The sequence below is a fragment of the Cydia splendana genome, chromosome 13, assembly GCF_910591565.1.
Source record: "Cydia splendana chromosome 13, ilCydSple1.2, whole genome shotgun sequence".
NCBI lineage: Eukaryota > Metazoa > Arthropoda > Insecta > Lepidoptera > Tortricidae > Cydia > Cydia splendana.
In genome coordinates this window covers 6,997,900-7,021,919 of record NC_085972.1, presented here as the reverse complement: position 1 = coordinate 7,021,919, position 24,020 = coordinate 6,997,900, and the positions used below count along the sequence as shown (strand labels likewise).

Sequence of the window (24,020 nt, the reverse complement as noted above, 5' to 3'; positions counted from 1 at the left end):
TTTTCAAGTTATTGCGTATTGTAAAATAATCCTTATTTATACAGAATAAGGTTAACGTACTTAACTGGTGCTCGACGCGGTCCCAGTACCTACATGTCATTTTGAAACTTAAGTCATTGTCAATACAGGTGACAGCAAGGGGGGCATTAGCATGTCGAGCACTAGTACGTTTACCTTATTTAGTGCAAATGATTTTAGATCGGATTATTTACGTTTCAACAATAAAATTTAAAATAGTTCGTTTATTCATGTAATTTCATTTCACAGAATTATCGATATGTAGAAAAGTCACTTTGTTTCTATGGGGCCGCTGTTCTAATTTAACCTAACCCTAGTTTTGACTAGTTTTGATTGAAAAATCCCAGGTAAAACTAGTTTTCCACAAGGCGTGAAAAAATGTATACACGGTGGCTAAAAAATAACTGCATTCCCGTTGCCAGGGAGGTTTTGGGATTATACTGAGCAACTTTTACTGTGGGACCAACCCCGAGATCGCGAAAAAAAATCTACCCTCCCATAGAAAATGGACCAGCCAAAATGTATTGGCTCCTCTACACGTTGGCCCAACCTATTGGTCCAATATATTGGGACAACGTGTAGAGGGGGTATTGGTGTCGGTTGGCTTATTGCTATCTCATTTTACCGCATGGCTGCGTCCCTTGGATTGGCGGGCGTTGGCCCATCGTGTAGAGGAGCCATATGAAACAGCCAAATTTTTTTGCGATTTCGGGGTTGGTCCCATAAAAAAGTTGCTTAGTATAATCCCAAAACCTCCCCGGCAACGGGAATGCAATTATTTTTTAGCCACTCCGTATATATTACCTAGGTACTTGTTACCTATTCATCAAGTTTGAGACATGTGTCATGTAATTTATAGAAGGACTTACCTATCGTATTAGCCAATTTTCTAGTGTTGGTGACGGTCAACCACTTTTTACAAATGAGCATGTCTGTAATCCAACTGAAAAAGAAGTTAGTCACCCACATCACGAAGAAAGGCAACGCTGTCAGGAGGCCGTTCTGAAAACCACGAAGTGAATGATATGAAAAGGTTTTCGAAATCATTAACCTTAGACTTGAACATAAATGGAGTATTTATATACTAATAACATATTAAAACCGCCGCATATAGAACAACATGGAAATCCATGAAAGAGGCATATGTTCAGCAGTGGACGCAAATATGCTGAGAAGAAGAAGAAGAAGAAGAGAAGAATATTATTAAGATTAATTACAATATAATTACAAAATATGTTTTGTTCCTACTACAAGATATGAGTGTTCAAATGGCGAGAATCATCTTTTTTTCCTTATGAGTTTCATTTAGGTAGTAAGCTGATCAATCACTTATTCTGTTACAAAGAGTTCTGTCCCAATAGGTAAAAATTTGTAGAAAACATCATACTTAAAATCAAATAATCATGGTCCAGTCAACTTACAGCTTTTATATTGACCTTCATTACTTTGTCCATAAAGGCTGGAACCTCTGTATACAACGTCAACTGACCCCAGGACTGGCCCATGTGAGCAATCACTATAGCATACAGTGCCTTGCACCGAAGCAAATTCTTCCAGGGAACTTTGAGGGGTTTCTAAAATTAAAAAATATATCATTTTTATTGTATTTCCCTTGCTATTAAAGTTGATCTCCCACAATAAGTTTCACTTCTCACGGCAGAACTATTTAAATTTTTTGAAATGTATTGGCCAGTTCGTAACATCCATCTATTTATTCAAGGGGCATACAGAAATACCTACTCGATCCTCTGATTCAATTGCTATCCTAATCATGCAACAGATGTATTTTCAGGTGGAGGGGAAAAAATATATTCATTGCGTTATTTTTACCTTTCCTTTGGTCCCAGTTTGTCCTAAAACCTCTTCAATATACCGTCTCTCAAGCACAGAAATTCGAATATGTTGGGCCGGTGAATCTGCTACAAGGAACCAGAATACGGCGCCGATTGACAGCGATAGAAGCCCATAGAACCGGAATATACCCGGCCAGCCGAGGGACGAAGCTGCGATGTAGCCTGTTATAGGTAGTCCCAAGACTATACCTAATGGCTGGCCTGAAAATTATAAGTTAATTCTGTGTTATAAAAGTGATTATAATATGCTATAATTGCTATATTATGTTTAGGTAAGGTATTTAGGTAGGCCGCTGTGGCAGAAAAGTCCTAGAGTGGCGGCCACGGATGGGTAAGCGCAGGGTCGGCCACCCACAAACTAGTCGGACGGAGGATCTCGTAGGTACGCGTCGCTGGGTGCCGGTGGCTGAAGTGTGCTAGAGATCGCTCCCGGTGGCGGTTTATGGGGAAGGCCTATATCCAGCATTGGACGTCAGTGGCTGATAGGTAGGTAGGTTAGGAAAGGTGAAGTGAAACCTATCCAAGGTTTCGAAATCGTCACATTACAATATTTTTTAAGCCTAATTTTTGTGTGATAGCCAACTTGAATAGTCACATGGATAATTTATATAAATTCAACTATGTTAGTAATACACAATATGAATAAAGGATGACTCACGTGAGACCGAGCCGGGGCACGAGATCACAGATCAGCCGTCATATAAAATGACATGTCGAATGCCTCGGCCCGGGCTCGGCCCGGTCTAGCGTGAGCGCGGCTGTACAGTTAATAAAGCTTCATGCTGAGCGTGAGTCATCCGTTATAACCAATTATGGTTATAACTAGTTTTATAACATTACATAAAAAATACATACAAGGAAAATATATTAGCATTTACCCCCTAATGCGAATGCGGTCAATCTGCCTCTTTCTTGCAAAGGCGCCCATTTTCCGAAAGCCGTGTGGATACCCGGTACAAAACAAGACTGACTTAGGCCTTGAATCATCCTCAAAATCACAACAAATATCCAATTTTCCTAAAAAAAAATGTAATTATATTGCAATACCTAAACAATTAACTACGTTGAAAAAATAGTCTGAACCTTAACTAATAGAACGAATTTTCATAAAAGGTTGCCTATTTTCATTTTATTTCATAGATTGATCTTCCATCAGAATTATGATTTTTTACCTTAAATTCCGACGTGACGGCTGAGTTGCACCAACTGTGGTCACGGAAAGACTGACGACCCAGCAAAGTGTCAACAAATGTCGTCAGAATTTATAGTAAAAATAATGAAATCATATCGCGGTATAACCGTTCGTGTAATTAAATACAAATTATTATAATCCTGTTTATTATCTTTATCAGGTGCCTGATAGCTTAATTTTGATACATCATAGACTACTGAAAGTAAACCCAATGCACAATGGTAACTTACATAATAAGCTGCCCATGGTGTGCAAAAAGATACCACTCCATTTATAATCAACGCGCCGGTGAGGAGATACCTCGTACCAAACCAATGAGACCGGTGTGAAGTTAGCAGCCAAAGTTAGCAGCCGCCGATAACCCAACCAAATTAAGAAGTCAACATTTTTAATGTAAAAAATGTCATAGAAAACCAGTAGAAGACCACCTGATACATGTAATTACAAAGTAAACAGACCGAACAAGACTACAAGTGATGAAAAACTAAAATATGTACATTTTCGTCAAATAACTCATGCTATCTGTAATATCGCCTAGTAAAACGGCAAGCAAGCTCTAGAGGTTTTTAAAACAGGTTCCATGAAGCTAGATAACCAAGGTAAAAAGCTGCTGGGATCTATAAGTCATACTCGACCATAAACTTGGAGAAAAGGGGAGACCAAGACAAACTGAATCCAAAATATTCTAAATAGTTGCAGTATTCAAAGATTTCTAGCATGAAGGACGGCAGGCAAGGGATTTTCGACCTATGTGACAGATAGCTACTGTCATAACCTGCAAAAGATTGCGCATCGCAAGTTGATACTCAATCGATAAGACTAGTCAATTAAGAGAAAATTATAAAATTAAGATTTTCTTACTTAAGTGGCTGATGAGAGCTACAAGTGCTGAAACGGCAAGCAAGAGATTTTTGAAACCTGAACTATACCGCTAGATAATCACGCTAACGAACTGCTGAGAGCTTTAAGTGATACTCGACCGTAAACTTTGTGAAAAGGGGAGACAAAAGCTAAATGTACCCTAAACATTCTGAATAGTTGCAGTTTTCAAAGATTTATAGCATGAAGGACGGCAAGCAAGGGATTTTCGACCTATGTGGCAGATAGCTACTGTCATAACCTACGAAAAATTGTGCATGGCAAGTTGATACTCGATCGATAAGACTAGTCAACTAACAGAAAATTATAAAATTAAGATTTTCTTACTTAATTAGCTGATGGGAGCTGCAAGTGCTGAAACGGCAAGCAAGAGATTTTTGAAACCTGAACTATACAGCTAGATAATCATGCTAAAGAACTGCTGAGAGCTTTAAGTGATATTCGACCGTAAACATTGTGAAAAGGAATTACCAAACCGAAATGTACCCAAAATATGCTGAAAAGTTGCAGTTTTCAAAGATTTTTAGCATGAAGGACGGCAAGCAAGGGATTTTCGACCTATGTGGCAGATAGCTACTGTCATAACCTACAAACGATTGTGCATCGCAAGTTGATACTCGATCGATAAGACTAGTCAATTAAGAGAAAATTATAAAATTAAGATTTCCTTACATAATTGGCTGCTGCGAGGTACAAGTGCTGAAACGGCAAGCAAGAGATTTTTGAAACCTGACCTATACAGCTAGATAATTACGCTAAAGAACTGCTGAGAGCTTTAAGTGATACTCGACCGTAAACATTGTGAAAAGGGGATACCAAAGCGAAATGTACCCAAAATATGCTGAAAAGTTGCAGTTTTCAAAGATTTTTAGCATGAAGGACGGCAAGCAAGGGATTTTCGACTTATGTGGCAGATAGCTACTGTCATAACCTACAAACGATTGTGCATCGCAAGTTGATACTCGATCGATAAGACTAGTCAATTAAGAGAAAATTATAAAATTAAGATTTCCTTACATAATTGGCTGCTGAGAGCTACAAGTACTGAAACGGCAAGCAAGAGATTTTTGAAACCTGACCTATACAGCTAGATAATTACGCTAAAGAACTGCTGAGAGCTTTAAGTGATACTCGACCGTAAACATTGTGAAAAGGGGATACCAAAGCGAAATGTACCCAAAATATGCTGAAAAGTTGCAGTTTTCAAAGATTTTTAGCATGAAGGACGGCAAGCAAGGGATTTTCGACCTATGTGGCAGATAGCTACTGTCATAACCTATGAAAAAATGTGCATGGCAAGTTGATACTCGATCGATAAGACTAGTCAACTAACAGAAAATTATAAAATTAAGATTTTATTACTTAATTGGCTGATGGGAGCTGCAAGTGCTGAAACGGCAAGCAAGAGATTTTTGAAACCTGAACTATACAGCTAAATAATCATGCTAAAGAACTGCTGAGAGCTTTAAGTGATATTCGATCGTAAACATTGTGAAAAGGGGATACCAAAGCGAAATGTACCCAAAATATTCTGAAAAGTTGCAGTTTTCAAAGATTTTTAGCATGAAGGACGGCAAGCAAGGGATTTTCGACCTATGTGACAGATAGCTACTGTCATAACCTACAAACGATTGTGCGTCGCAAATTGATACTCGATCGATAAGACTAGTCAATTAACAGAAAATTATAACATTAAGATTTTCTTACTTAATTGGCTGATGGGAGCTACAAGTGCTGAAACGGCAAGCAAGAGATTTTTGAAACCTGAACTATACAGCTAGATAATCACGCTAACGAACTGCTGAGAGCTTTAAGTGATACTCGACCGTAAACTTTGTGAAAAGGGGAGACAAAAGCTAAATGTACCCTAAATATTCTGAATAGTTGCAGTTTTTAAAGATTTTTAGCATGAAAGACGGCAAGCAAGGGATTTTTGACCTCTGTGACAGATAGCTACTGTCATAACCTACGAAAAATTGTGCATGGCAAGTTGATACTCGATCAATAAGACTAGTCGACTAACAGAAAATTATAAAATTAAGATTTTCTTACTTAATTGGCTGATGGGAGCTGCAAGTGCTGAAACGGCAAGCAAGAGATTTTTGAAACCTGAACTATACAGCTAGATAATCATGCTAAAGAACTGCTGAGAGCTTTAAGTGATATTCGACCGTAAACATTGTGAAAAGGGGATACTAAAGCGAAATGTACCCAAAATATGCTGAAAAGTTGCAGTTTTCAAAGATTTTTAGCATGAAGGACGGCAAGCAAGGGATTTTCGACCTATGTGACAGATAGCTACTGTCATAAACTACAAACGATTGTACATCGCAAGTTGATACTCGATCGATAAGACTAGTCAATTAAGAGAAAATTATAAAATTAAGATTTCCTTACATAATTGGCTGCTGAGAGCTACAAGTGCTGAAACGGCAAGCAAGAGATTTTTGAAACCTGACTTATACAGCTAGATAATTACGCTAAAGAACTGCTGAGAGCTTTAAGTGATACTCGACCGTAAACATTGTGAAAAGGGGATACCAAAGCGAAATGTACCCAAAATATGCTGAAAAGTTGCAGTTTTCAAAGATTTTTAGCATGAAGGACGGCAAGCAAGGGATTTTCGACCTATGTGGCAGATAGCTACTGTCATAACCTACAAACGATTGTGCGTCGCAAATTGATACTCGATCGATAAGACTAGTCGACTAACAGAAAATTATAAAATTAAGATTTTCTTACTTAATTGGCTGATGGGAGCTGCAAGTGCTGAAACGGCAAGCAAGAGATTTTTGAAACCTGAACTATACAGCTAGATAATCATGCTAAAGAACTGCTGAGAGCTTTAAGTGATATTCGACCGTAAACATTGTGAAAAGGGGATACCAAAACGAAATGTACCCAAAATATGCTGAAAAGTTGCAGTTTTCAAAGATTTTTAGCATGAAGGACGGCAAGCAAGGGATTTTCGACCTATGTGGCAGATAGCTATTGTCATAACCTACAAACGATTGTACATCGCAAGTTGATACTCGATCGATAAGACTAGTCAATTAAGAGAAAATTATAAAATTAAGATTTCCTTACATAATTGGCTGCTGAGAGCTACAAGTGCTGAAACGGCAAGCAAGAGATTTTTGAAACCTGAACTATACAGCTAGATAATCACGCTAACGAACTGCTGAGAGCTTTAAGTGATACTCGACCGTAAACTTTGTGAAAAGGGGAGACAAAAGCTAAATGTACCCTAAATATTCTGAATAATTGCAGTTTTCAAAGATTTTTAGCATGAAAGACGGCAAGCAAGGGATTTTTGACCTCTGTGACAGATAGCTACTATCATAACCTACGAAAAATTGTGCATGGCAAGTTGATACTCGATCGATAAGACTAGTCGACTAACAGAAAATTATAAAATTAAGATTTTCTTACTTAATTGGCTGATGGGAGCTGCAAGTGCTGAAACGGCAAGCAAGAGATTTTTGAAACCTGAACTATACAGCTAGATAATCATGCTAAAGAACTGCTGAGAGCTTTAAGTGATATTCGACCGTAAACATTGTGAAAAGGGGATACTAAAGCGAAATGTACCCAAAATATGCTGAAAAGTTGCAGTTTTCAAAGATTTTTAGCATGAAGGACGGCAAGCAAGGGATTTTCGACCTATGTGGCAGATAGCTACTGTCATAAACTACAAACGATTGTACATCGCAAGTTGATACTCGATCGATAAGACTAGTCAATTAAGAGAAAATTATAAAATTAAGATTTCCTTACATAATTGGCTGCTGAGAGCTACAAGTGCTGAAACGGCAAGCAAGAGATTTTTGAAACCTGAACTATACAGCTAGATAATCACGCTAACGAACTGCTGAGAGCTTTAAGTGATACTCGACCGTAAACTTTGTGAAAAGGGGAGACAAAAGCTAAATGTACCCTAAATATTCTGAATAGTTGCAGTTTTCAAAGATTTTTAGCATGAAAGACGGCAAGCAAGGGATTTTTGACCTCTGTGACAGATAGCTACTATCATAACCTACGAAAAATTGTGCATGGCAAGTTGATACTCGATCGATAAGACTAGTCAACTAACAGAAAATTATAAAATTAAGATTTTCTTACTTAATTGGCTGATGGGAGCTGCAAGTGCTGAAACGGCAAGCAAGAGATTTTTGAAACCTGAACTATACAGCTAGATAATCATGTTAAAGAACTGCTGAGAGCTTTAAGTGATATTCGACCGTAAACATTGTGAAAAGGGGATACCAAAGCGAAATGTACCCAAAATATGCTGAAATGTTGCAGTTTTCAAAGATTTTTAGCATGAAGGACGGCAAGCAAGGGATTTTCGACCTATGTGGCAGATAGCTACTGTCATAACCTACAAAATATTGTGCATCGCAAGTTGATACTCGATCGATAAGACTAGTCAATTAAGAGAAAATTATAAAATTAAGATTTCCTTACTTAATCGGCTGCTGAGAGCTACAAGTGCTGAAACAGCAAGCAAGAGATTTTTGAAACCTGACCTATACAGCTAGATAATTACGCTAAAGAACTGCTGAGAGCTTTAAGTGATACTCGACCGTAAACATTGTGAAAAGGGGATACCAAAGCGAAATGTACCCAAAATATTCTGAAAAGTTGCAGTATTCAAAGATTTTTAGCATGAAGGACGGCAAGCAAGGCATTTTCGACCTATGTGGCAGATAGCTACTGTCATAACCTACGAAAAATTGTGCATGGCAAGTTGATACTCGATCGATAAGACTAGTCAACTAACAGAAAATTATAAAATTAAGATTTTCTTACTTAATTGGCTGATGGGAGCTACAAGTGCTGAAACGGCAAGTAAGAGATTTTTGAAACCTGAACTATACAGCTAGATAATTACGCTAAAGAACTGCTGAGAGCTTTAAGTGATACTCGACCGTAAACATTATGAAAAGGGGATACCAAAGCGAAATGTACCCAAAATATTCTGAAAAGTTGCAGTATTCAAAGATTTTTAGCATGAAGGACGGCAGGCAAGGGATTTTCGACCTATATGACAGATAGCTACTGTCATAACCTGCAAAATATTGTGCATTGCAAGTTGATACTCGATCGATAAGACTAGTCAATTAACAGAAAATTATAAAATTAAGATTTTCTTACTTAAGTGGCTGATGAGAGCTACAAGTGCTCAAACTGCAAGCAAGAGATTTTTGAAAACTGAACTATATAGCTAGATAATCATGCTAAACAACTGCCGAGAGCTTTAAGTGATACTCGACCGTAAACATTGTGAAAAGGGGATACCAAAGCGAAATGTACCCAAAATATTCTGAAAAGTTGCAGTTTTCAAAGATTTTTAGCATAAAGGACGGCAAGCAAGGGATTTTCGACCTATGTGACAGATAGCTACTGTCATAACCTACAAACGATTGTGCGTCGCAAATTGATACTCGATCGATAAGACTAGTCAATTAAGAGAAAATTATAAAATTAAGATTTCCTTACTTAATTGGCTGCTGAGAGCTACAAGTGCTGAAACGGCAAGCAAGAGATTTTTGAAACCTGACCTATACAGCTAGATAATTACGCTAAAGAACTGCTGAGAGCTTTAAGTGATACTCGACCGTAAACATTGTGAAAAGGGGATACCAAAGCGAAATGTACCCAAAATATTCTGAAAAGTTGCAGTATTCAAAGATTTTTAGCATGAAGGACGGCAAGCAAGGGATTTTCGACCTATGTGGCAGATAGCTACTGTCATAACCTACGAAAAATTGTGCATGGCAAGTTGATACTCGATCGATAAGACTAGTCAACTAACAGAAAATTATAAAATTAAGATTTTCTTACTTAATTGGCTGATGGGAGCTACAAGTGCTGAAACGGCCAGCAAGAGATTTTTGAAACCTGACCTATACAGCTAGATAATTACGCTAAAGAACTGCTGAGAGCTTTAAGTGATACTCGACCGTAAACATTGTGAAAAGGGGATACCAAAGCGAAATGTACCCAAAATATGCTGAAAAGTTGCAGTTTTCAAAGATTTTTAGCATGAAGGACGGCAAGCAAGGGATTTTCGACCTATGTCGCAGATAGCTACTGTCATAACCTACAAACGATTGTGCATCGCAAGTTGATACTCGATCGATAAGACTAGTCAATTAAGAGAAAATTATAAAATTAAGATTTCCTTACTTAATTGGCTGCTGAGAGCTACAAGTGCTGAAACGGCAAGCAAGAGATTTTTGAAACCTGACCTATACAGCTAGATAATTACGCTAAAGAACTGCTGAGAGCTTTAAGTGATACTCGACCGTAAACATTGTGAAAAGGGGATACCGAAGCGAAATGTACCCAAAATATGCTGAAAAGTTTCAGTTTTCAAAGATTTTTAGCATGAAGGACGGCAAGCAAGGGATTTTCGACCTATGTGGCAGATAGCTACTGTCATAACCTACGAAAAATTGTGCATGGCAAGTTGATACTCGATCGATAAGACTAGTCAACTAACAGAAAATTATAAAATTAAGATTTTCTTACTTAATTGGCTGATGGGAGCTACAAGTGCTGAAACGGCAAGCAAGAGATTTTTGAAACCTGACCTATACAGCTAGATAATCATGCTAAAGAACTGCCGAGAGCTTTAAGTGATACTCGACCGTAAACATTGTGAAAAGGGGATACCAAAGCGAAATGTACCCAAAATATTCTGAAAAGTTGCAGTTTTCAAAGATTTTTAGCATGAAGGACGGCAAGCAAGGGATTTTCGACCTATGTGACAGATAGCTACTGTCATAACCTACAAACGTGAGCTATCAAATAACATAACACTATTTCTAGAGTGATACTCGTCGGCATATTAACGGTGCATAGGGAATTAGTAAGAAAATGAGGTTTTATATGGATATTTACATTCATAAATAAATTTCTGATGATGATCCATATAGTTTCGCTGTATTCAATTAAACGACATTTTAGTTCGTTGCGGTATACGTCAAAGTTCCTTTTTTGGGTGAGCTTTTTGTTTTCCATTAAAATGCTGAAAAAATGAATTATTATGGGGCCTTCATTCTGGAACACATGGCGTGGTGTTGTTATTTGTTTTATTGATTTTGCGATTCCCTTTTGGACTAATAACTCATTAATCCTGTTTTTGTAATCTTTTTTGATTCGGCTTTCCTTGCCCAGGGGATCCAATATGGTCAATGTATCATCTTTTAATGATAATATAGCCAGTGTGAAATGGTCCATCAAACATATTGGGAACACGTTGTCATTTTCGTAAGACAAGTTAACATTGTTGACAAATTCCGGTAATTTATTAGAGTCTTCAAAAATGAGGCACGACTTTGCCACGCTTATTAAATTGGCCCTATTTTCAGAATACGTAAGATGTGATCCACTACAAAATTTGTTAAATAATTTTCTGGGTCTAAGCTTTTCAAATCCTCCACAAGCTTCGCGTCAAGGTGTTCCGTTGACATGATATTAAGCTTCAGACCAAGGTCTCTGTGTATATGGCCATAGTTCTGCCCAATCTCCATGTATGCCTCTGAAACGTGGTGCCTTTACCGAAAGCATATTCGCACATTGGATAGGTTTCACCTTAAATGCCTGCGTGACATTTTGAAAATCTCATCGTCGGATCGTGTCAAGAACACAGAAGTGCTACGCCGTGCTAATGTCAGCGGCATTGAAGCCTATCTAATGCGGCGCCAGCTGCGATGGTGTGGTCATGTCTCCCGTATGTCTAATAACAGAGTTGCTAAGCGCATCTTTTACTCAGAGTTGCAGAGTGGGAAGCGGAAACAGGGCGGCCAACTTTTGCGATACAAAGATGTTCTGAAGCGCCACATGCGGAGATGTGACATTGAACCATCGCACTGGGAGACTTCGGCACAAGATCGGCCGAAGTGGAGGCATACAGTGAGCACAAAAGTGCAAGCCTTCGAAGAGCAGCGGCGAGTGGAACTCGACGCAAAGCGCGACGAGTTAAAGGCCCGACCACCTGCGGTCATCAGCTACAATTTTGTCGGAGGGGTGCTGACCTGCGGTGAGTGCGGTCGTGCATTCACTGTAAAGATAGGCTACGTCAGTCACCTAAGAGCTCACGATCGTCGCTCTCAATAACTAGTACAACCCCAGTCGCCGTGGCCGAAACCGGCCAGGACAGGATGATGATCCTCTGGCGTCAGGTATAAAGTAATAAAATTCGGGATTTTTGAATAATCCATTTCCATAGCGTGGAACATTCTCATACCATGTGACACTCGGATGTTCATTCCTATCAATTTCATTCAAAGCCTCAAAACGGCACGAATTGATGTCATCCGTTACTCGAAGTATGCATTTGTGCCACATAAAAGTTTCACCGATAGTGTCCTTTGAAACTTCGATTGCACAAGTTGCGTGAATCCAGTTGTCACACTTATCGCATGCGACCCACGATGTAACCTCATCTGGACCCTTTCCGGTCCCGTGCCCACAGTAAAAACAATTATAGAGGTCGTCTGCATCATCTTCAATCAGCTTGACTGGCTTAACTGATGGAGGATGTTGAGGAACGTCGCTTGATATATTCGTGTTGGAAAATACCGGACGGAACGGTTTCTTTAAAAATCGTCCAGTGAAATGGGTATAGGCACGTGGAGTTTTTTTGCCAACGTTCTACTGGGTTGTTCTCTTTTTCTTGATCATTTTCTCTTTTTGATTTCGTAAGTCTGGTTTTAGGAATTGCATGTATAATTGTATATCTATTGAGTTTGATACAGTTTCCACTCTTAATTTTTGTAACAACTGGGTGCATTATAATTTTTTTTTGCCCTGCAACACGTTTGTTTTTTTTTAAATGTTCACAATAGTTTTCGATGGGAGCATTGCTCACTCGCTTTTCTTTCATCAAGTTAGTCCACATCGGCAAAAATGGAATGTATTTGTTAAGGATCTTTTGGAATAGCGCAGGTTCATAAAATCTGTTTTGATTTTGTCCAAAATCGTTAAATTCCATCTGATCAATAACTTGTACAGCACGTTTGTAGAATGGGCTATTTCTGAACATGGAAGTCTTGATTTTGTCATCTTTCGGTACGGACGTAACTGTAGTCCCCATGTTAACGGATTCCGTTGTTTGAGCATCAAGGGGTCATCCATTAATTACGTCACAAGAATTTCAAGGTTGTTTGACCCCCCCCCCCCCTCCTTGTCACACTTGGTCACATTTGGCAAACCCCTCCCCCCCCTGGTGTGACGTCACATTTTTTCAACAAAATTGGCAAATCGAATTAAGTGTTATTAATTTTTTGTCAAAATATTAGTAAATTTATAACCCAAAACTGATTATGAAAAAAAATTTAACTAATAAAAACGATTATCGTTCCAAAAACAGTAAATAAAATGATTAAAATAAAATTTTAGTTACTGCGGGCTCAGCACGGTTCCATTTTTATCGACTATCACTATGCGCGTCCCTTTCGCACTTACATACTTGTTAGAACGTGACAGGCATGGTGACAAGGGATAAAAACGCGACCGTGCTAAGCCGCCTGATGAAGTTAAAGTGACGTCACAAAGTTTGTGACTCCCCTCTACCCCTTGTCACAACATGTCACATTTTCTTGACCCCCCCCCCCTAAACGTGTGATGTAATTAATGGATGACCCCCAAGCTGACAAAGTAATACAATATTTTCTTGCGCGGTTGTTGAATCTGTTGAAACATATTTGCTGTGCAACAGGATGAATATATTTCGAATGAACTCATCGACCTGCTCTAACGACGAAGCCATGACAAGAGTGGCTAGTACGTCTTTGAACATTTTTTTATCTGTCAATTTACTGATATCAATGTCCTTGCAGAAGTTTTTGACCAAATGAGCACAGCATAGGAACAGCGGTGTTATTTCTTTGTTTTCGTTGATTTTATTTGTGTGCGTTAACATGTTATAGACGCAGATAGATAGTCCAACAGACTACATTCATTAAAAGCCAGGCAACTTGCATTGATGAGCACAAAGCTCATGTCTGTTACAACACCTGAAAAGGCGGGCCAACAATTATTTTCGGCACAAAGCCGTCTGAAATCAATCAGCATTTTATAGACGGAGTTTGTGTCATGACAGGAAGTGATCATATCGTATACGCTGAAAATCCTTCTGTTTGTAGGTATTTGTATGACCCCTGAGTAAAGGTAGACGCAATTGCATTTAAGTACACCAAATTCACTACACACTGGTTTTTTTACAACACTACCCGTGGCATCCAGGTGTAGTAACGGTTTTTTCTCTTTTTGGGATTTCAAAACTAACATTTGTTCTTTGCTGTGTATTTTAACTGTAAACGGAAATGAAACTTCTCGAATGTAATTATGGTGGTCTTGTTGAAATAAAACCAGATCTATAACATCATTTTTAGATCGGTCATTGACACAGAGTGCTTCGGATTTTATTTTCCTTATGGTGTCATGTCATCGGATTTTACATTTTGCAAAGATTTGGTAGAATGTAACAAATCAGTATTTAAATTCAATAGGTCGTCTTTTTTGGCTGCTGAAGGTTTGATGTTATGTAATTTTCTTTTTGTTAGTAGTCTGTCGACACCACGCACTTGCGCCGTTAATTGTATTAAGCGTAAGTAATTAATACTTTGACTGAGCACAGTAACTGTTTTGTCTGTTCTCACTATGAGTTTGAATTTTTTACAATTCTCGTGCGTATAACGACAGTTGATTACTATGTCGTAATTTGATTTATATTTAACGTAATTTACAATGAAAGTGCACGTGTTGTTTACTTTTTTATTAATGTATTTTTTATTATATATGGATACACAAACCCGTCCAATTTTTTTTCATTTGTAAAAAGTTTGTCCCATATACCTGTTTTTAATGTAAAGCTGCCTTCTAATGCAGTACATTTCAGCATGGAGTCTATCCCTGGGGTGTTTATTGAGCATTTTGGCAGAATTGTTACGTTTCGTCCTGGACTAGATATATTCAAAATTTCCTTAGAAACCTTCGGTATGTCCGGGGAAACGTCACATTCTACTCGAACCGGTTCGTATGAGGGACTCGCAGATATAGGAATTTCCGCAGAACTTGATTGCCGTGTTTCCTCTCTTATTGTGGCGTCATCAGGCAATGGTAAAACATTGCTGCATGTTTCCATGGGCTCAGGCACATGTTTTTCCGGGGTAATTGACTGCCGTTTTGTCTCTGAGATTGTGGCTTTCGGAAATGATAAAACATTGCCGGACGTTTCCGAGAGCTCATGCACTTGTGCTTCTGATTGTATTTTTTTCCCTGTGATTGTGACGTCGGGCAATGATGAAAGATCGTTAGATGTTTCCGAGATCTCATAAACGTGACTATTCGACCTGATACATATATCTTTTTTTAACGAAAAGCTGCCTTCTAATTCAGTACATTTCAGCATTGAGTCTATCCCTGGGGTGTTTTTTGAGCATTTTGGCAGAATTGTTACGTTTCGTCCTGGACTAGATATATGCAATATTTCCTTAGAAACCTTCGGTACGTCCGGGGAAACGTCACATTCTACTCTAACGGGTTCGTATGAGGAACTCGCAGAGTTAGTACGAATTTCCGCAGAACCTGATTGCCGTTTTTCCTCTATTGTTGTGGCGTCATCAGGCAATGGTGAAACATTGCTGGATGTTTCCAAGGGCTCAGGGACATGTTTTTCCGTGGTAAATGGCTGTCGTTTTTTCTCTGAGGTTTTGGCGTTCGGAATTGATGAAACATTTCCGTATGTTTCCGAGCCCTCATAAACAGGAACAGGAGCATTGTCTCCTGGACTAGGTAAGTTTAAAATCTCTTTAGGGATTTTGACAACTTCAGGAGAAACGTCGCAAGTAATTTTATTTATATTGTCAGGTTTCGGAACGAGACTATTTTCCTTACAGGGCTCATTTAATGAACTTGATAAGTATGTCGTTTTCTGTCTGAAAACCATTTCGTAATTCCTTTCGTAATTCTTTTCGTAATTCACTTCTCAAACGGAGAAAATTATACAATGAAAAGATAAAAAATTGCTACCTATAGAAAAAATACTTGCAAAATGAGATTTTAAAAAGCGAACAATGTACTAAAAGTGGCGATTTGAAATATTAATATATTTGCAAATATAGTTCAATGAACAATCACGTTTTGTTTTTTTTTTAATAAAAAATATCCCATTAATTCCGGTCAACACTAGATTTAAAAAAAACAGACACTAAGACGGTTTAAATGAGATCAGAAACATTCAATTACGATTGAGTTTACTGTTTAAAATAACATTCAGTTCTAAAAATCGTCACCAATAACGTAAACTTTTGCGAATATTTTTTTTTTTTCAATGTGACAATTATGACGGTTTTCGACCCGAAAACCCTGCGTGACTGTAACTTTGACACAAATCAACTATTTTTAAAGCCAAAAAGAATTAAGAGTGGCAAACCGAAATCTTAATATAATAAAATTTGGAAAGACAGTTTACTGAACAATCACGTTATTAAAAAAAAATCGAATCAATAACGTTCAAAACTAAGTTTAAAAATAGCAGACACCGAGCCGGTTCAAATGAGACCAAAAACATGCAATTACGATTGAGTTTAGTGTTTAAAATAACATTCAGTTCGAAAATATTCTTGGCAAATGTTTACGTTATTGGTGAAGATTATTCGAACTGAATGTTATTTGAAACACTAAACTCAATGGTAATTGCATGTTTTTGGTCTCATTTAAACCGGCTCGGTGTCTGCTTTTTTTTTAATTTAGTTTTGATAGTAATTGATTGGATATTTTTTATTTTAAATAACGCGATTGTTCAGTAAACTGTATTTGCAAATTTTGTATTAAGATTTCATTTTGCCACTCTTAATCCTTTTTGGCTTTAAATATAGTTAATTTGTGTCAAAGTTATAGTCACCCAGGGTTATTGTGTCGAAAAACGTAATAATTGTAAGATTTAAAAATATTTATTCTTGTAAAAAGTTTACGTTATTGGTGAAGATTTTTCGAATTGAATGTTATTTTAAACTCTAAACTCAATCGTAATTGCATATTTTTGATCTCATTTGAACCGGCTCGTTGTCTGTTTTTTTTTTAATTTTAGGTTTGACAGTAATTGAGCGAATAAAATTATAATTTTTTAATAACGTGATCGTTCAGTAAACTGTATTTCCAAATTTTATATTAACATTTCATTTCGCCACAGTTAGTCCTTTTTAGCTTTAAATAGTTGATTTGTGTCAAAGTTATAGTCACGCAGGGTTTTGTGTCGAAAAACGTGATAATTGTCACATTGCATAAAAAAATCTACGCAAAAGTTTACGTTATTGGTAACGATGTTTTGAACTGAATGTTATTCTAAACACTAAACTCAATCGTAATTACATGTTTCTGGTCTCATTTGAACCGTCTTAGTGTCTGCTTTTTTTAATCTAGTTTTGACAGGAATTAATTTGATGTTTTTTATTTAAAAAAACTAAACGTGATTGTGCAGTGAACTATATTTCCAAACTTATATTAACTTTTTCAAATCGCCACTTTTAGTAAATCCGCTTTTTTAAATGTCATTTGGCAAGTATTCTTCCTATAGGTAGCAAAGTTTTTCTGAATTAAAAATATTAATTATAGTTAACTTTTCGAAAATAGAGTAATATCATGAATAAAAATGATTTCGAAAAAAAAAATTTATGAACTCATTGCCTGTAATGCGAATGATGATCAAATTGCGATTCGTAATATTGTCAAAAATGTTAAGAATTCAAAATATGGGTACGAGAGCACAGTAAAAAAAATTATTAAAACAAAAAAATATAATAATTTTTTGGTGAAACAGACAAAATGGGAAAACATAAGGTCCGTTTTAATTGAATGTAAGTGTCCAAAGAAGCCAACATCTTACCGCAATCCGGATAACTATTACGAACAACTCTGTAAGAAGTTGAAGAAAAAGAATTCCTTGCGCAACCGAATGCACATTTACAAACAATGGCTAAATGTATATAAATCAGATGGCGTTATAAAGCCTACTAATAACGAAGCATTTGAGCATACACGTGAAAGTGTTATATCGGTAGCTCAAATCGCGGAAATGACCTGTCCGGTGTACGAGCGTGAGGACCTTGTTCCGAAACCTGAAAAATTAAATACAAAACGATCCTACAATTTTCCAGGAGTTATGACTTTGCCTCAAAACACAGGTTCGGACAGTTCGATATACGAGCCCTCAGATGAATCGAAGAAAGGCCAAACTGTATTAGTAAGAGAGTCCTACGAGGACCGCAATATTGTGATGACTTTAGCTCAAAATACAGGTTCGGACAGTCCGATATACGAGCCCTCAGATGAAACAGTATTAATAAGCGAGTCCTCCGAGGACCGCAATATTTTCCAGGATCCTGAAAAAATAAAAACACCGACGTACAACATTTCTCCAGGTGATATGTCGTTCGGACATATCTCAGAATCGGTCAGTGAAACATATGAGTTCACAAAGGAATTACGAAATGGTTTTCAGACAGAAAAAGACATATCAAGTTCATTAAATGAGCCCTGTAAGGAAAATAGTCTCGTTCCGAAACCTGACAAATTAAATAAAATTACTTGCGACGTTTCTCCTGAAGTTGTCAAAATCCCTAAAGAGATTTTAAACTTACCTAGTCCAGGAGACAATGCTCCTGTTCCTGTTTATGAGGGCTCGGAAACATACGGCAATGTTTCATTATTTCCGAACGCCAAAACCCCAGAGAAAAAACGACAGTCATTTACCACGGAAAAACATGTCCCTGAGCCCTTGGAAACATCCAGCAATGTTTCACCATTGCCTGATGACGCCACAACAATAGAGGAAAAACGGCAATCAGGTTCTGCGGAAATTCGCCCTAACTCTGCGAGTTCCTCATACGAACCCGTTACAGTAGAATGTGACGTTTCCCTGGACGTACCGAAGGTTTCTACGGAAATATTGCATGTATCTAGTCCAGGACGAAACATAACAATTCTGCCAAAATGCTCAAAAAACACCCCAGGGAAAGACTCAATGCTGAAATGTACTGAATTAGAAGGCAGCCTTTCGTTAAAAAAAGATATATGTATCAGGTCGAATAGTCACGTTTATGAGATCTCGGAAACATCTAGCGATCTTTCATCATTGCCCGACGTCACAATCACAGGGAAAAAAATACAATCAGAAGCACAAGTGCATGAGCTCTCGGAAACGTCCGGCAATGTTTTATCATTTCCGAAAGCCACAATCTCAGAGACAAAACGGCAGTCAATTACCCCGGAAAAACATGTGCCTGAGCCCATGGAAACATGCAGCAATGTTTTACCATTGCCTGATGACGCCACAATAAGAGAGGAAACAAGGCAATCAAGTTCTGCGGAAATTCCTATATCTGCGAGTCCCTCATACGAACCGGTTCGAGTAGAATGTGACGTTTCCCCGGACATACCGAAGGTTTCTAAGGAAATTTTGAATATATCTAGTCCAGGACGAAATGTAACAATTCTGCCAAAATGCTCAATAAACACCCCAGGGATAGACACAATACTGAAATGTACTGTATTAGAAGGCAGCTTTACATTAAAAACAGATATATGGGACAAACTCTTTACAAATGAAAAAAAATTGGACGGGTTTGTGTATCCATATATAATAAAAAAATACATTAATAAAAAAGTAAACAACACGTGCATATTCATTGTAAAATACGTTAAATATAAATCAAATTCCGACATAGTAATCAACTGTCGTTGTAAGCACGAGAATTGTAAAAAATTTAAAGTCATAGTGAGAAAAGACAAAACAGTTACTGTGCTCAGTCAAAGTATTAATTACTCACACTTAATACAATTAACGGCACAAGTGCGTGGTGTCGACAGACTACTAAAAAAAAGAAAACTACATAACGTCAAACCCTCAGCAGCAAAAAAAGACGACCTATTGAAATTAAATACTAATTTGTTACATTCTACCAAATCACTGCAAAATGTAAAATCTGACGACACCATTAGAAAAATTAAATCCGAATTACTCTGTGTCAATGATAGATCCAAAAATGATGTTATAGATCTGGTTATATTCCAACAAGACCACAACAATTACATTCGAGAAGTTGCATTTCCTTTTACTGTTAAAATACACAGTAGAGAACAAATGATAGTTTTAAAATCCCAGAAAGAGAAAGAACCATTACTACACCTGGATGCCACGGGTAGTGTTGTAAAAAAACCAGTGTGTAGTGAATTTGGTGCACTCAAATGCAATCGGGTCTACCTTTACTCAGGGGTCATACAAATACCTACAAACAGAAGGATTTTCAGCGTATACGATATGATCACTTCCTGTCATGACACAAACTCCGTCTATAAAATGCTGATTGATTTCAGACGGCTTTGTGCCGAAAATAATTGTTGGCCCGCCTTTTCAGGTGTTGTAACAGACATGAGCTTTGTGCTCATCAATGCAAGTTGCCTGGCTTTTAATGAATGTAGTCTGTTGGACTATCTAATCTGCGTCTATAACATGTTAACGCACACAAATAAAATCAACGAAAACAAAGAAATAACACCGCTGTTCCTATGCTGTGCTCATTTGGTCAAAAACTTCTGCAAGGACATTGATATCAGTAAATTGACAGATAAAAAAATGTTCAAAGACGTACTTGCCAATCTTGTCATGGCTTCGTCGTTAGAGCAGGTCGATGAGTTCATTCGAAATATATTCATCCTGTTGCACAGCAAATATGTTTCAACGGATTCAACAACCGCGCAAGAAAATATTGTATTACTTTGTCAGCTTGACGCACAAACAACGGAATCCGTTATTAACATGGGGACTACAGTTACGTCCGTACCGAAAGATGACAAAATCAAGACTTCCATGTTCAGAAATAGCCCATTCTACAAACGTGCTGTACAAGTTATAGATCAGACTGAATTTAACGATATTGGACAAAATCAAAACTCATTTTATGAACCTTCGCTATTCCAAAAGATCCTTAACAAATACATTCCATTTTTGCCGATGTGGACTAACTTGATGAAGGAAAAGCGGGTGAGCAATGCTCCAATTGAAAACTATTTTGGACATTTAAAGACAAACGTGTTGCAGGGCCAAAAAAATTTAAAATGCACCCAGTTGTTACGTAAATTAAGAGCGGAAACTATATCAAAATCAATAGAGATAATACATGCAATTCCTAAAACCAGACTTACGAAATCAAAAAGAGAAAATGATCAAGAAAAAGAGAACAACCCAGTAGAACGTTGGCAAAAAAAAACTTCACGTGGCTATACCCATTTCACTGGACGATTTTTAAAGAAACCGTGCCGTCCGGTATTTTCCAACACGAATGTATCAAGCGACGTTCCTCAACATCCTCCATCAGTTAAGCCAGTCAAGCTGATTGAAGATGATGCAGACGACCTCTATAATTGTTTTTACTGCGGGCACGGGACCGGAAAGGGTCCAGATGAGGTTACATCGTGGGTCGCATGCGATAAGTGTGACAACTGGATTCACGCAACTTGTGCAATCGAAGTTTCAAAGGACACTATCGGTGAAACTTTTATGTGTCACAAATGCATACTTCGAGTAACGGATGACATCAATTCGTGCCGTTTTGAGGCTTTGAATGAAGATGATAGGAATGAACATCCGAGTGTCATATGGTATGAGAATGTTCCACGCTATGGAAATGGATTATTCAAAAATCCCGAATTTTATGACTTTTTACCTGACGCCAGAGGATATGTTGTTACTCGGATGTCCATTCCGAACCAAAAAATCGGAGAACTACTTGTGGAGGATTTCAAAAGCTTAGACCCAGAAAATTATTTAACAAATTTTGTAGTCGATCACATCTTACATACGTATAATTCTGAAAATAGGGCCAATTTAATAAGCGTGGCAAAGTCGTGCCTCATTTTTGAAGACTCTAATAAATTACCGGAATTTGTCAACAATGTTAACTTGTCTTACGAAAAAGACAACGTGTTCCCAATATGTTTGATGGAACATTTCACACTGGCTATACTATCATTAAAAAATGATACATTGACCATATTGGATCCCCTGGGCAAGGAAAGCCGAATCAAAAAAGATTACAAAAATAGGATTAATGAGTTATTAGTCCAAAAGGGAATCGCAAAATCAATAAAACAAATTACAACACCACGCCATGTGTTGCAGACTGACGGCTATAATTGTGGACCCATAATAATTCATTTTTTCAGCATTTTAATGGAAAACAAAAAGCTCACCCAAAAAAGGAACTTTGACGTATACCGCAACGAACTAAAATGTCGTTTAATTGAATACAGCGAAACTATGGAAAATGTTTGCCTATTCTGCGGTAAACTGCTACAATCTCAAGAATTTAAATGTCTGTGCTGTAAGAGGTCCATACATTTTGTATGTTATGTTAGTGTAAAAGACAGCGACAAAGGTATGACGTACAAAGAAAAACAAAAACTATTTGAAAACTTGTGCGACTTATGTCATTACAATAAATCCAAACTAAAATAATGTATCGTTACAATAAAGAAACTTAAAATAAATCAAAGAAAATAAATGAAAAAAAAAAACTTAATGAGATTGAAATAAACAATGAAATAAATATATTAAGAAAAATATGTTAGCGTTTAGGACAGCGACAAATGTATGATGTACAATTAAAAAAAAACCGATTTGAAAACTTGTGCGTTTTATTTCATTACAATAAATCCAAACAAAAATAATGTATCGTTACAATAAAGAAACGTAAAATAAATCAAAGAAAATAAATGAAAAAAAAAGCATAATCAGATTGAAATAAACAATGAAATAAATATATTAAGTGAAATATGTTAGCATTTAGGACAGCGACAAATGTATGATGTACAATGAAAAAAAAACCGATTTGAAAACTTGTGCGACTTATTTCATTACAATAAATAAAAACTAAACTAATAGGTCGTTACAATAAAGAAATGTAAAATAAATCAAAGAAAATAAATAAAAAAAACAAAATCAGATTGAAATAAATGAAAGATAAAAAATAAATACCTAAATATAGTATAAAAAAAAATTTAGCGTTTAGGACAACGAAAAAAGTATGATGTACAAAACAAAAATATAATTAAAAACTTGTGAGACGTATGTCATTACAATAAATCACAACTAAATCAAATGTATCGTTACAATAAAGAAACGTAAAGTAAATCAAAGAAAATAAATGAAAAAAAAAAACAAAATCAGATTAAAATAAATATGTAAAAAACAATATGTTAGAGTTTAGGATAGCGAGAACGGTATGATGTACAAAGAAAAAAAAACGATTTGATAACTTGTGTGACTTATTTCATTACAATAAATCAAAACTAAACTAATGTGTCGTTACAATAAAGAAACGTAAAAAAATGAAATAAAACAAAATTAGATTAAAAAAAATAAAACAAAAGAATGTTATGTTAGCGAAAGGACAGACAAAAAAATAATAAAAAAGAATGTTGCACCACTGCACCATACTTAATAAATCAAAGAAAATCAATGACAAAAGCAAAATCAGATTTAAAAAAAAATAATAAAAAAATTGTTATGTTAGCGTAAAGGACTGTCAAAAAAATATAATAATAAAAATAATGTTGCACCCACTGCACGAAACAGTGGGCGTGGTTTACTCGCCTGCCGTGTAAGATGCTGCAAATCTTAAATTAACGCAATTATTCATAGAAAACCTAAGTTTCTAACTAATTGAATATGCACCGTTAATACGCCGTCGAGTATCACTCTAGAAATAGTGTTATTTGATAGCTTATGTAATGCACTCCACGATGCAGTGGACGTGGTTTACTCGCTTGCCGTCTAAGATGCAGCAAATCTTGAATGAATGCACTTGTTCATAGAAAACGGATTATTTTTATATGTGATTGCTTGTTACTTTTATATGCAGTCGAGTATCACTCTAAAAATAGTGTTATTTGATAGAATAAGTAATGCACTTCACGATGCAGTGGGCGTGGTATACTCGCTTGCCGTTTAAGATGCAGCAAATCTTGAATGAATGCAATTTTTTATTGGTTTCTTTAATTTCTGT

At 36.8% G+C, this 24,020-nt stretch overlaps 1 protein-coding gene and 1 long non-coding RNA gene across 2 annotated transcripts in view; both read right to left on the bottom strand.

Annotated features, from left to right (window-relative positions):
- Window positions 1–24,020, bottom strand: part of LOC134796491 (putative inorganic phosphate cotransporter) — a 38,770-nt gene that overhangs the window by 1,739 nt on the left and 13,011 nt on the right. Inside the window, exons 4-8 of the mRNA XM_063768683.1 lie at window positions 3,294–3,363; window positions 2,750–2,888; window positions 1,849–2,072; window positions 1,440–1,592; window positions 888–1,020 (exon numbers count right to left, since the gene is read on the bottom strand). Of these exons, the coding sequence (XP_063624753.1) occupies window positions 888–1,020; window positions 1,440–1,592; window positions 1,849–2,072; window positions 2,750–2,888; window positions 3,294–3,363 (719 nt within the window). The remainder of the gene's footprint in view (window positions 1–887; window positions 1,021–1,439; window positions 1,593–1,848; window positions 2,073–2,749; window positions 2,889–3,293; window positions 3,364–24,020) is intronic.
- On the bottom strand, window positions 15,380–15,718 carry LOC134796551 (uncharacterized). Its single transcript, XR_010144948.1, has 2 exons — window positions 15,458–15,718; window positions 15,380–15,423 (listed from the first exon to the last, which is right to left on the bottom strand). It is a non-coding gene; the product is annotated as an uncharacterized LOC134796551 (long non-coding RNA).